This window comes from Anopheles maculipalpis, chromosome 3RL (genome assembly GCF_943734695.1).
Source record: "Anopheles maculipalpis chromosome 3RL, idAnoMacuDA_375_x, whole genome shotgun sequence".
Classification (NCBI taxonomy): Eukaryota; Metazoa; Arthropoda; class Insecta; order Diptera; family Culicidae; genus Anopheles; species Anopheles maculipalpis.
Window position 1 is genome coordinate 5,165,337 of NC_064872.1, and position 13,343 is coordinate 5,178,679.

At 42.7% G+C, this 13,343-nt stretch overlaps 3 protein-coding genes across 3 annotated transcripts in view; all 3 read right to left on the minus strand.

Annotated features, from left to right (window-relative positions):
• LOC126565646 (uncharacterized) overlaps positions 1 to 13,343 on the minus strand; it is a 184,829-nt gene that overhangs the window by 108,112 nt on the left and 63,374 nt on the right. The window lies entirely within an intron of this gene.
• LOC126565557 (CCHC-type zinc finger nucleic acid binding protein) overlaps positions 1 to 13,343 on the minus strand; it is a 132,548-nt gene that overhangs the window by 98,854 nt on the left and 20,351 nt on the right. The gene's annotated exons all lie outside the window — the stretch shown is intronic.
• LOC126565687 (DET1- and DDB1-associated protein 1) lies at positions 8,142 to 8,910 on the minus strand. The gene is made up of 4 exons (XM_050222889.1): positions 8,796 to 8,910; positions 8,490 to 8,628; positions 8,352 to 8,413; positions 8,142 to 8,256 (listed from the first exon to the last, which is right to left on the minus strand). Exons 1-4 carry the CDS (start codon positions 8,796 to 8,798, stop codon positions 8,164 to 8,166), a joined length of 297 nt encoding a protein of 98 aa, XP_050078846.1. The 5' UTR covers positions 8,799 to 8,910; the 3' UTR covers positions 8,142 to 8,163.

A 13,343-nucleotide genomic window follows, 5' to 3' on the forward strand; every position in this document is an offset into this window, starting at 1 on the left:
GTGGCGCGCCCGTTCGTTCGCCTGTTTCTGTTCCGTGGTCTCTTCCTTTTATCTATCGTCGAGAGGGCCTTCGCTTTACAAGACCAAACTGGATAAGCGAACAACGGGCCCATCATTTCCACCCTGCTCAGCGTTAGGATTATGGTGCTCTCTGGGCTGGGGCCCATCATTTTGATTTTCACGAGCAGCCAAAATTCAAACGTACGAGTGATAAAGTTTCGCTAAAGCCTTCTGCGGAACGATCAGAAGCACCGATAGGAAGCGCAACATTATCATTCGATTAGCTGTCAGAACATTTGTCAGGATTTACTTCCTCCGTGTTACGCTCGGCTCGTATGCGTGGCCGTATTGCAGATCTGCGGTTTAGTGAGAGGATGGCCATCTGTAGGTGTTCGTGTTGCAACATAAAATTAACTGATTCGCCCAGTTTTTCAAAACGATATTAAAATTTGTTTTTTAAATAAAATTGTTATTATTTAAGGTAAAATTGTATTTCGTCTTTGAGATCTTTTCTTCTAAAGTGTTCTTAAATTCGTTGCAAGTTGTGTATTTTTTCTTTTTCCTAACATTTTTTATACTTCTTTTTGTTTCTGCCACATATTTGCGCTTTCTTATACTAACTTACTGTATCTCTTCTATAATTCATTAAAAAACGAATAAAAAAGCCTTAAGCCGTGAAGGGAACTAGCGTAACTAAGATAAGAAAGGAGTAAACGATAAAAAGCCACTCCGTATCATTGGAACTTTGGAACAAAACAATCAAAACGAGCTGTAAAAAAGCAATAGGCACAACAGTAACATGATATCAAGCACAAGAGAGCAGAATCTGAATCGGAACTAGAAAAAAACAGGGGACAGCACATTATCGCACAACAAGAAAACAAACAACGAATCGTGTATGCGTATGACTTTAAAACTTCAGAGAACTGGTTTAAAATGTACAATGATTCCTGTTGCTCCGTACATAGTGGTGAAAGCGTAATGAAGTATCATCACGATAAAAAAAATATATACATAAATTCAAATAAAAAAACGTTCAAATTTAAATTAAAAAAACGAGGAAAAGGGTAGAAAAGTATAAATGAGAACAATAAAGATCACGAACAAACAAAACAACAATAAACAAACAGAGTAATTAACAGTTTGCATACATTTTGCTCAGCTCCCGATCGACGTCGGTCACTTGCTTCCTCCCGCTGGCCTTCGGATGAACTTTCGGACACCTTGCCGATAAGCTGCTTCGGGGCTCCACTCCAAGCAAAACTAATTCTGAAACTTTTACGCCACCTGTCAGCTTCCGGGTCGCGTGTTTGGTGAAATCTATTTCACTTGCAGCTACAACACGCGCACAACACTAAATGCCATTCCCTGTTTTAAACACGCACACACACACACCCACCAGCACACTTACACACCAAACACAATTAAACCTCGTTAGCGTGGAAATTTCACCTTTCCCTCACACACGCCAGCACAACCACACGGTACACAAATCAAACACTTCCTGCTTCCGGAGCTGCTACACGTTTTGATGGAAAACCAAAAAATAATAATAATTTAATTGCACTCTGCAGACGGAAAACACGGCTCGGAAAAAATATACACAAACACACACACGCACGTACCACTAGAAAATGCAAATCGTTCAACAGAAGCACGCACACACAGGTCGGACACAGAAGTCTTATTACGTTGAATAAAAAAAATATTTTTTTGGTTTTTTTTCTCGTTAGAATTTCTTCTTTGTCACCTTCAACACAGACACACACGCACTACACTTGTTGGGGGCCTGTTAGATAAAATTCCAATTAACACCTGCGACACGTTTGTCGCACAAATCAACGGCGGATAATTTCCATTATTTTTCTGCGAGCGAACGCTGCTAACCACGCGGCTGTTTTAAATGATCTTTTTTTTTTTTGCTGTAGTTGTTGCTGCACCAAGCTGAACCTTTCACGCTTAAGATCGACTTGAGTGAGATGATTTTACACGCGGGAAAACCGTTCTTCTCTATTTCCTCGCGGAAAATGAATGGAGCGTAATGTTATGGCAAGAGAGAATACCTTTCGATTGACTCGATCTTTAATTCATGATCACTCTCTGATAAATTTTAAAATATGTGTGTGTGGGGGGGGGGAGAGTTTGTTTTTTTACTATCCTCAAGGATGTGCCCAAGACGCTTTGACATATCCGTAAAGGTGCTTCACCTTCTAGCGATACGAAAGCAATAACACTATTTACCAACACAGGTCCCTCACGTTCAATTCGCAGCCCGCTTAACGGCCAACCTCGTACCACAATTAATCGCATCGCCGGAGCAAGAGAAACCGAGCGTGAGCGCGAAAAAAAAAGGAAAACCCAATTCACCAAAGGAAGAGAAAGGGAAAAAACGAGCACTTGCTCTTCAATATTCGGTAGGGAAAACGAGAACACGAACACGCAAAAGCCGGATGGGTTAGAGATCGCGAAGATATTTCTTTCGTCCCGGGATTTCCCTCGACGATGGCGACCACGACCCCACGCAGCCCGGACGGATGAAATCGTTGCAAAAAAAAAAGAAACATGCTGAACGAAAGGCACCCTATTCGGTATGAAGGTGGCGGTAGCAAGAAAGGGGTTTTGGGGGACAAAAACAAATATTTTCACTTTCGATTGCAATCGCCATCGTCAGCGACGTCGTTCGTTCTGGTTGCCGTTCGATCAAAGTTTGCTTCCGATACTGGGGTGGAACGAAGGTGAGGATGGGGGAGGAGGGAGGGGGGGAGGAAGCATGTGTGTTATGAAAATTCGTACAAGATGCCCAAGAGAAAAGAAAGATGGCGCAGGCCGGTGCCGAATGATGATGATGATACGCACATTTGGCGCCAAAGAAATTCTGTTTACTCGAGCCTTTAAGAAGTTGTTTTTTGTTTTTTGCGGGGAATGCCAGTTTTTGGATAGATTAATCGATCGTGTTATTGTTTATTGTAGGGATCAAATCAAATAAAACAGAAAATGTTTTATTAAAATTTAAATAGGAAAATTACATTTTTATGTTCATTTTTCAATAAAATTTGTTTGTTTTATTGCACATATTTGTGCAATAAAAAATCACAAAGAAAGATCAGAAAAAAAAAAAAACGATCATCATAATGAAAATAAACTCAACACGACTAATGAGGAATCTTTATGCGAGTGTGTTCGGGCTGTTCAGTGCTGGGAAAATCATCGGGACGGACAGTAGTTGTAGGAACACGCTTGAACGGCCGATTTATATTTATAGAATTGCGCGTCTACGGTTTGCTCATTCTCATCCCATTCAAACCGGGCCACAGCATCTTGTTTTTTTCTTCTTCTTTTTGTTCTACTGCTACAGACATACGATCGTGTACGCAGTCACACTCACACTGGTTCGAAGTTGTGATCGATCGCACATACAATCGTACACTGGATGGATTGTTCAGATCTTTGTCAAAGATCTATCTATTTTTTTAAGTTGCACTGCTACCATGGCGACGCACTGTCAATTTTGATTAAAGCGATCTTTTAACTTGTCATTAAATCAAAGATATTTAGTACAAAAACACTCAGTTTGACGTCCCATTTGACAGACCGGGTGTGTAACCGTATTCGCAAACACTTAATCGTCTCACTCGAAGTTCTCGCCTTCACTTTTACAACCCTAAAAGAGGATTGAAGATGAATGAAAGATGTTTGCCCAGCTTTCTACTACTCTTCACTCAACACACAGACACACTTTCGGACGTTCTGTCTTTGCATACATCAGTGTACTGGCATACTGCCCCTCACGCTCTAAATACGCACACAAAAAGCCCTCTAGTAGTAATGGGATGCCACATGGTGCGAGTGTCAACACAATGCAACCAAACATGGTACGGGCCAGCTTCCTTCATTCGGGGCGCAGAAGTTAGCAGAATAAATGTCCACTTTGCATCGATAATTCACATTCAATACGTAACGCCTTCGTACGCGGTGTCCTTCCCTGCTTCGAGGGCAGCAAAATTTGCCAACAAACCCCCGAGAGATCCGTAAAAATCAGAACCGTGTGTGTGTTGGGTGTGTGTCGTCAGCAGTACATGTTCAGTAAGCAACAGAGACACTACACAATCGTATATCCAAAATATTACACTCAATAGTTAGATAGAACCTTCCCAATTCCTCCTCCACTACCTTCTTTCCGTTTCCTTCCCCAACCGGGACAACTAACTGTTGGTGTTGGGCAGCTGATGGAAGGCGTTCAAATACTAGACTGGCGGGTTTTGCTGATGTGGCCTCCTGGATGATTTTTTTTTTCCTCTTTTCTTGGGGCTAGCGCTTCTTGTTCCGAGAGCCGGGAATAGCGTAACGCGACACTTCGATGCACGTCCGACGCATTGAAACACTCACGATCTACTGAATGGTGCTCTGGCTTTTGCACTGCTACTGTCGGTGTGGAAAAATTCCGTACCGATCCCAACACACACCACCAACAACAAAAGACAAATGAGTGGGGAGAATTTTGTCCGAAACATAAACGCACCACTACACCACGGCAGGGACAAAAACACACACATTAAGTTCGCTCTGAGCAGTTGAGCTGAGGTTGAGTAGTGTGTTGTGAGAGTTGAAGCTCACTTGAGCGCACTCGATGCTCTCTGCCCTGAGCTATAATAGGAATACATAATAATATGTAATAATAGGATAATAGGAAACGTGATAATAGGAAAACAGAAAAAATCGACGACACCAGTCATCGTGGCTGGTCATCTGGGAGTGTATGTGTTCTGTGGACTGGAGGCGACACGTGGACGCCAGTCGGTTGCGTACAGTGTACCGTTGGGAAGACAGATGAATTCGAGAGGTTAGGGACGTTATCTGATTGTTGTGTGTTCTTTGCAAACAATGATCAGGACTCTCTTCAAGGACTTCATCAAATTTTTCCTTGATTTCTCGATTTGTAAGGTCTTTATACTTACCTGAATAAAATATTGCTACTTCTAATCAGGATCGCCGACTATTTTTCGCGATTCGTTTTCAACTTGATCTACTCATCTCCCTGACGGACTCGTCTGTTGACGCTTCTTTGTAAACCATGACCTCCGGGAAATATTCGCGAAGTAAGATAAATAGCCTACACACTCACATCATTGGTCTACGCATTTCAGCTGTTTTCTATACACAATCGTAAAAAAGCGAAATATCCTTTGTTACTACTACAAGTACTGCAATGGCGAGAGAGTTCCCCATACAGATGACAATCGGGTAAGGCCATACTCATACAAACGTGAAGTACGATTTCTTCATCAATCGTTAACCCCTTACAGGAGGGCAGAAGGTGAAGATATTGCGAATGGAGAAAGAAATTCATATGATGTCGCCATCAAAAACGTCTTAATCCGGGAGTTCCGAATCCCTCAAAAAATCGCGCTTAATAGCTCAGTTTATGTTTTGGACATTTTCTCCTATCCAAAACATAGGAAAAAGAACCCTTCTTTCCCTAAGCGTCTCGCCTAAACCCGCCCGTTGCGTGTCGGTATTTATTATTAACCACCTGTTTGTCACTCGTTAGAGGCCAACCGTAGCCTTTTCGCCGTAACCATCGTGCCCCACTCATAAACAACTACCAACAAAATGCCGGAAAGTTCAATCTACAGGGAGGGAAAAAACAAGCAATGGGCCACAAAGGAAGCCCCAACATTGATTTGTGTGTGCGTGTGCGTCTTGTGATTGCTTCCCCTGTAAAGAGAGAGAGAGCGATGTGAGAATGTTCAGCTCTCGTGAAAATGAGTGCTGTGGTGAGAAAATGAGCACCTCTAGGAGCGTGACGAAGATAGGGGTGAGCATATGTTTATGTCTTTCGTTACGTCTCAAAGCCGATCATGCCCGTTCATGGTGCCTCTTTCGTGCTCATTTCCACAATCGGGTGTGGGCGTTGTTTTCCACCACCTACTCGCATTAGCAGAGGTCCGTTAACCCTGTGTTGGCGCTGTCCGTCTTATGATTCGCAGCGAAAGGACAATGAGCTGATATGGTGTACCGGTGGACGTGTGGAGCGTTCAAGAAATTTCGCTTGTTCCTCGGAAAAGTCGGATGTGCGGTCACGTCACCAAAGACAGCTCATCTTCATTTTCCATTCAGACTCAAGTGGATTCTCCTCATGTAAGCGAGAGAAAGCAGTGCGTCTTGTGTGTCATGGGGAATATGCAAATAGTTGATCACACAAGCCGAACGACTTCGCTTCGCTGATAGTTTCCACAGCATCCTCGGTAGTTTAGGCGGAATCATTACGTAAGCGTAAAGGAAGCAAATCCTCCCAAAGGCTCACCCTACTCTTACCACGAGTCCATCCACTGCGCTCTAACCGCAAACACGACATCGAACCATTCGAGATGAAAAGTTTCAGCGAGTAGTAGTCGTTTCCAACTCAAACGGCCAATTGCAAATTTGTTCACACGGAAAAGTTATTCGGGTGCTTTTGATGTGCGGATAAACTGATTCGTTCATTCGGTTTCCGTGCTATCGCGAAAGAGATAGGCACGGAACTCCCGACCATGTGTGTGGTGGATGATCGTGCTTTGCATTTAAATTAATGAAGCATAAAACGGAGCGCGTATGGAACGGATTTGAAGTTGTAAAGCTTTGACTTCATTTCCTAGTGGCGCTGCAGGATGCATTTTTGTTTCAGTGGTAAATGGTGAGATTTTGGATGATCTGAGTCACGCGTGAAAGCCACGTAATACAGCAACTGGGGTGTGAAAATTGTTGCTGCTCGAAAGCTAGATGATGAATCACATTGCAGAATGTGTTTGTGCACATTCGCAACGATGCACCCACCTGTTTGCTTCGTCTTTTTGCTCTCTTCTCTTATTGGCTTTAAGGACCTTTTACTTAAGGTTCGGCCGGCCGTCTTTTGGCTTATTAGACTAGCTGACATCACGGGTAACGGCTCAAATGGGATTTGAACTTCGATCCTGTCGTGTGAAGACGGATGCCACTGTCGCCGTTTCGATTTCCGAATGTTTCATGTCCTGCCGGTTTTCGAACCGCTCCGTCCTGTTATTTTAGTTCAATTTTTGTCTATTCTCTCCATCCAGCTCCATTTCTTTTAACGCACAATTCGTTAGGTTCGTTCAGAATTTTCGGCTCTTACAAAGAAATACGATCATACTACATTACATGTACGTGATACGCTGTTTCTTTATCGGGTATGAATGCTTTTCAGCATTCTTTTCTATGAGTAGCTTTAGAAGAAAATGTTGTGACACTTGCCATTACTGGAAGTCTTCGCATAGCATCGATTCATGTTTCACGCTGTTTATTTCGTTCGCTCCCCGTTCCGTTATTATTATATCCTTACACGAATTGAAGATAAATTACCAGCATTTTCCCAACGGTGGTTGCTGATTTCTGTCCTGCTTTTACTGGGACACAACGTAAGGATTTGGAGGATGCAGAATTTACTGCTAAATTTTTCCCAACTACGCTATAAGGTTGTAGATGACCTAACTCTCTTCATGAAAACTACATTTAGGTTCACAATAGGGCAATTAGGTTGTATTGAGAATGACACCCAACTGTCTGTGAGGTATGGGTATTCTGAATGGCGTTTAGACGACTTAAGGACAATTCTAATACACTCGAGGGAACACTATAATTCTTAGTATTTAAGCCATAACTTTTTTTTCTGCGTTAAAGGTGTATCTAGTCTTGCTAAACGCATCCGTTGTGGATCCGTTTGCTCAAAGAAAATGTTAAGAAAAACAAACAAACAAAAATCGTACATTCATGACATAATTAAAATTTTACCCAAATGAAAAAATCATACTACTTGGTGGAGAGTTACTGTCACAAAACGTTAAATGCTTCCCAGTTATTGGAAGCGCTGAAAAAATGTCTGTTCTAACGAGAATTTTATTAGACTTTGAAAATTCATACTAGTATCGAGACTGCACTCTAATGAGTAAACTCCCCATTTATTTGCTCTTCTGTAGCGATAATTGAGATATTACCTGAAGGTTCCTGCTACGCCCCTCGACCTTCCTGCCCTTACATATTCCCTACAAACGTCCACCTTTCCATCCTTCCAATCCTGACACTCAAAAGCTTATCATTAAATTCCATTAGAACGCTTATTTAATGTGTGTGTGTGTTTCCGTTGCAATCCATTTCACCCATCCATCGTGTCTACGTGTTGTTATTGTCGCGTGTTTCGAGGCGGGGTCTTTTGCGCAGCAGATCGTTCGACGCATTTTCTAGCTCACGCTTTTTGGGAGGATTCTTCAAAGAGAAAGAGAAAAATGGACGATAAACATGTATGAACTTGTTTGCTTTCGGTTGATCGTGTTGGGTGTTTCTTGACCACTCTTCTGTACCTTCTTGTCCCATTGCTGATGTAGATAGCGGAGCAGAATGTTCTTCTTGTCCGTGACTATGACTGTGGAAAGAAAGAACAGGATGTTATCTACACTCCAGGGACCAACCACCGACACCGTTTGATGCACCGCACTTACCCTGCTCGGAAGGAATATCCACCGTAGGGATGTAGACGGAAGGCCTTTTCGAGGATGTTTTTACCCCATTTTCCGTGTTAAAGAGTGAAAAGTTTTCCTCGTTGTGGCATGGTAGATCTTTCAAAAACTCCGTAATCGACTGCAAGCAGGAGCAATGGAGAGGGATGGAAAAATAGAAAAATATATAGTAGCCACATTGTGGCGATGAGAGCATGCGTTATTTTTATCTCGATCTTTCTGTAATAATGGATGCAGCTGCCGAAGCTGCTGTGTACATATCGAAACAAATCACCAATGCGAATTTACCATGTTTCGCTGTCGCAAGCGCCCTGGCGTTGGAGCGCGAGCCTGTTCCTGTTCCTCGGCCGTCAGCACCGTCGTTATCGGCTGCACCGCAGCTACCACCGTCAGCGCCACTGTTGCTGCTCAGCGATGGATGAAGTCAGCGAATTGCTTTGTTACTGCTGACTGTACTGATGCCACTCAATCGATGTAATGCCGTGTGCCTAGATTCTAGCCGGAAAGGGGTGGTTCTGAAACCACTTTCGAATAATAACAATTCCAACACAAAAGTGAATGTCTACGGGCACAAAAGCAGCTAAAAAGCACACTGTTTGTTGATTTTACGACGTGAACTGTATGGGCTGCTGTCAAACCAAAGGAAAGAATTCCACTGACAGTTCTAGCGAATGTCAAAAGGGAGCTGTCAAACGCGGTTCAGTACGGATAGAAAATAAACAAACATCGCGTGAAAAATGGATGGAAATTATTTCCAAAATTGTTTCAGTGCTTCTTAAATATCTTTTTTTTCTATATCACAGTGCATAAAACAAAATTTGAGATAAAACGATTGTCATTATGAACATCTTCAGTTTCAAGCTGCACTGTATAAACACAAAGGCTCGAAGAAAAACATCGAATACAGTGTTGTGCACAGCGTTGCTGAAACGAATTATATTTTCAGGGGAGCCAAGCATGTTCGCACCTCCAACGCACCCGATTTTAGTTCAAACCGCGTCTTGACTGTTTTTCTCAAGCATGGCTTTGGATTTTCATGTGAGGTTAGTTGTAGTCAACGAGGGTCATCATTCAACCACGATCGGTTGTCGAACACGTGGTGCGAAATAGGAAGATTTTCTCCTTTTCATAGTATTTTTGCCATTTTCCTTCTATATGCTTTGGTAAAAAGTTTGTCTAATTAATTTATTTCTAATTAAATTATAAGGGTTTCGGCACTGGAGAAACACCTCAACAAGCCACGAGGTTATTCAGGCAGCGTATGGTATGTAAAATATATTAAAAAAATCAATTAAATGAAGGCATACATAGATACATAACTTATATGTAGATCACGAAAAGGGCAGAAAGTTGCGCTGCACATACTCTACTTACGAGGAACACTAACCCTTCCGCGTTTGTCGCAATCAAATATGATCGAAAAACACTTTTAACTATAAAATGCAACCTGCTTCAAATGCATATATTCCATGCAATCCTGCTTACGGACCATTTGTGCACATGGCATGATTTCTTGCTGCGCAAAATATGTGTCTCTTCTTCGTTTGTTTCCTACGCCAATATAAGCATTCATTGACGGCAGATAGGAAATCCTTCGCAACAGTCTCCAAAACAACGCTCAACAACGGCCAATACTGGCTCAGCTTTTGGTTCCTCCAATCTCATCACCTTATTTAAATATGATGCTCGAAAGCGACTGCATGCAGTTTCACTTAACGATGTGAAAATCGAAACTCCACTCCGACGATTTTCCTTCCCCCGAACCGATCGGATCAATAATTACGCACTCCGGTGGCTTAAATGACCGAAAAACGGGTCCGATATTTCAATGGGAAAAACAAGATGCGCCCGCCATGAGTGTGTGTATGCGTGGAGAGCATAAATATCGCATCGATCATATCGCCAGTTCGGGTTTTCCTTCTCTTTTTTTTTTCCACTCCACACCGTTACATGGCACAGCGGGAAGTGGCGCGGATCCCCACCGGTTAGGGGGGAGATCAGGATTGGAAGAAACATTTCCTGCTCCCCAATGTGGTCCATGTGGTTTGCCAAAACTGATTTGGTGGTCCATCGACGGCGTAAGCACGTGAGCAAAATTTGAATACAATAAGGCAACCGCAGCCAACGGTCAACTTCCGTGTGTTTGCTGCTGCTCCCGAGCCCCGGTGCAGGGTGCAAGAACGGTTACGGTGGGTGGCACAAACCGCGAACGAAAGCGAAAGCATACTTTTTAACGTTTTTACCTGTTGGCGTGGGGTGGTGCCTTCTTTCGGATGCACCGCACAGCGCCAACGCACACGGTACGGTGCTTTATCGGGGCGAACGATTTATGTAGTCTCTGTCGCTCATGCTCCGCCATTTGAATTGTTTTGATGTTTTGGGAAAGCAAAAGGGTAGGCTAATAATATTGCCGTACCTTCGCCACGCATTTAGTTAAACCAACCCTACTGCTACATGGTGGATAATTAATTTTTGGTAATGTGTCTCATAATCGAACCCGGAACTAAGCGGTCAAAAGAGTCAGGGTAAAGGCATGAGTGTAGAGGTGGGAAAGGTAGATCAAAGAGTGAATAATAATCATGTTAGGATAGGACAATATGGTTCAATGCTTAATGTTTAACAAATTACCCAAACATGACATTAGTATTTTAAAAAAAATTTAAATTTTTCGACTTTTCTAAACAATTCTCTTTTTTATCTTTATTCAACTACACTTTCTATGTCCAATTAGCAACATGAATGGTTTTATGCTTGCGATTACACTTCTTAACATTAGGCACATTACCATGCCGAGACGCATCTGTAATGGAATTCATCAAAAGCATACATTAACCAACTTATTGCTGGTCGGATATCACCACCCTCACTCACGGTGGTAACAATTATTTTTAAAGTGAAATTAAATTTTCCCCACCCTGATGAGCGATATGCCGCGTATGTGTGAAGCCTTAAATAAAAAAAAGGGTACATTTGACGAAAGCTTATCGTAAATGTACAAAATTCACCGCAGTGGGAAATTGTTTTTGTGGAATAAATCGATCATAAAGCGTAGAGAAGGCGAGAGATACAAAAACGCAGGGGGAAAAAAACCAACATTCCAACAGCAATTTGAACGCATGTTCAATTGAATGTTGATCGATGTCTCATGTGTGTTTTTTGTGTGCCTCCTTTTTTTTTTTTTTGGCTTCAAGTCGGTCTCACGACGCGAGCGAAGGCAGCGATCGAAAGAAAAAGTGTTAATGTGTACACTAAATTTTCGATCAAGTGTGAGCATTTTTACGGTTCATTAAATTACAGTGTCAGCAGTGTGAGTGGCTCTTCTTTGTAAAAATAATTCAAATGCAATGAGAATAAAAAGGGAAAATAACTTTAAATATTATAAAAGAGAGAGTGATAAACATTAATCTTTGAAGCAGGTGAACCGGTTTTTAACTAAAAAGTGCGCTTAAATTTAGCTGAATCTCTTGAATCGAATCAAGTTCTCCAACATGGAAAAGGGCTCAGGTGTTAGTGAATGAATTCAAACATCGATTAAATCATTTATCTTCATTTGGCCGACGACTGATCTTGGTGTTGGGAGTTTTGGTCATTTCGCCCAAGCAGATTAAGAAGAGACGTCACTCTTCTATCTGCTCTCGTTGACCGTAGCGTCCAATACGGACTCATTATGGGGAAATTCAATCCCCATTCATCCCCTTTGCACATGCCCTGTTGTGTCCAGGAGCTAGGGGGCATTAATAACGTTAAAATGCTTCAAACACTCGTGTGTATTACACCTGGAATTACTCGTACGCGAGATGAGACCACTAAGAGGGTGTTAGAGGGAGCATAAAAATAACAAACAAATTGGAAGCTTTCCTTTTCTTTAACCACACGATTATTCGGTGCCGCCCCTTACCGGGTTGAATAGTTTAGAAACCAAACATATGCCCACAAGTAGCAGCAAGTGTCCGCCCATCTCCTTCACTTTCCTTTCATTTGCTTGCTAAGTGGTTGAATTTTATGGAAAAAAAACTCTGCACAACAACAATCCCTTCGATCTTTGCGATCGTGCCCTTCGTGTGATGGTCAGTGTTTTTCTCCCCATCTCGCGAATAGATAAGGTGCCCCACACGGACATGCACAAAGAGATAAAGTACACCCAAACACACATGAGAGAAGCAACAGAAGAAGAAGAAAAATTACACGAAAGTGGCTCTCGCCTATTCTCGCCTAGCGGAAACCGAAAATCGTTGGACGGAAACCGGATTCCGAATGGAAAACTGTTATCTCGCAAGTGCCGTCCATCTGTGCCTGCATTGCATACCTGTGTCTCGGTACTTGGGTGTTGATGCTGGTTAAGATTTTCGATTTTCACGTCAGAGAAAAGTGTTGGCCCCTCCTTGTGGTTCCGTGCCGAGCATCGGTTCGTGTGTAGCAGAGTGGTACCTTTAATTAGGCTTACATATCTACATATACCCACACATTCACACACACACACACACACACACACACACACACACACACACACACCGAGGTGCGCGATTACCGCGCGATTCATAAGTCCCGGGCGTGTGGACCTCGGCAATGTGATGATCGAAGCCTCGAAGTTTGACACGGTTGAAGGGGCACACTTTTCCTGATGCTGTACACAACACACACACGCGCGGCTCAAGATTTCCCTCGCATTTTGCCCACTTTCTTTAGGCACAACAGTTCTTTCGGCGATCCGTTGCGGATGATGCGTACGGGCAAAAGAATTTCGATTTTCGCCATCTATTGGTGAATTGTAATGGCGATTCGTGTACGGTACACGTCCACGCGATCCAAGATGCGAGAGACGGATCGGTTTTTGGC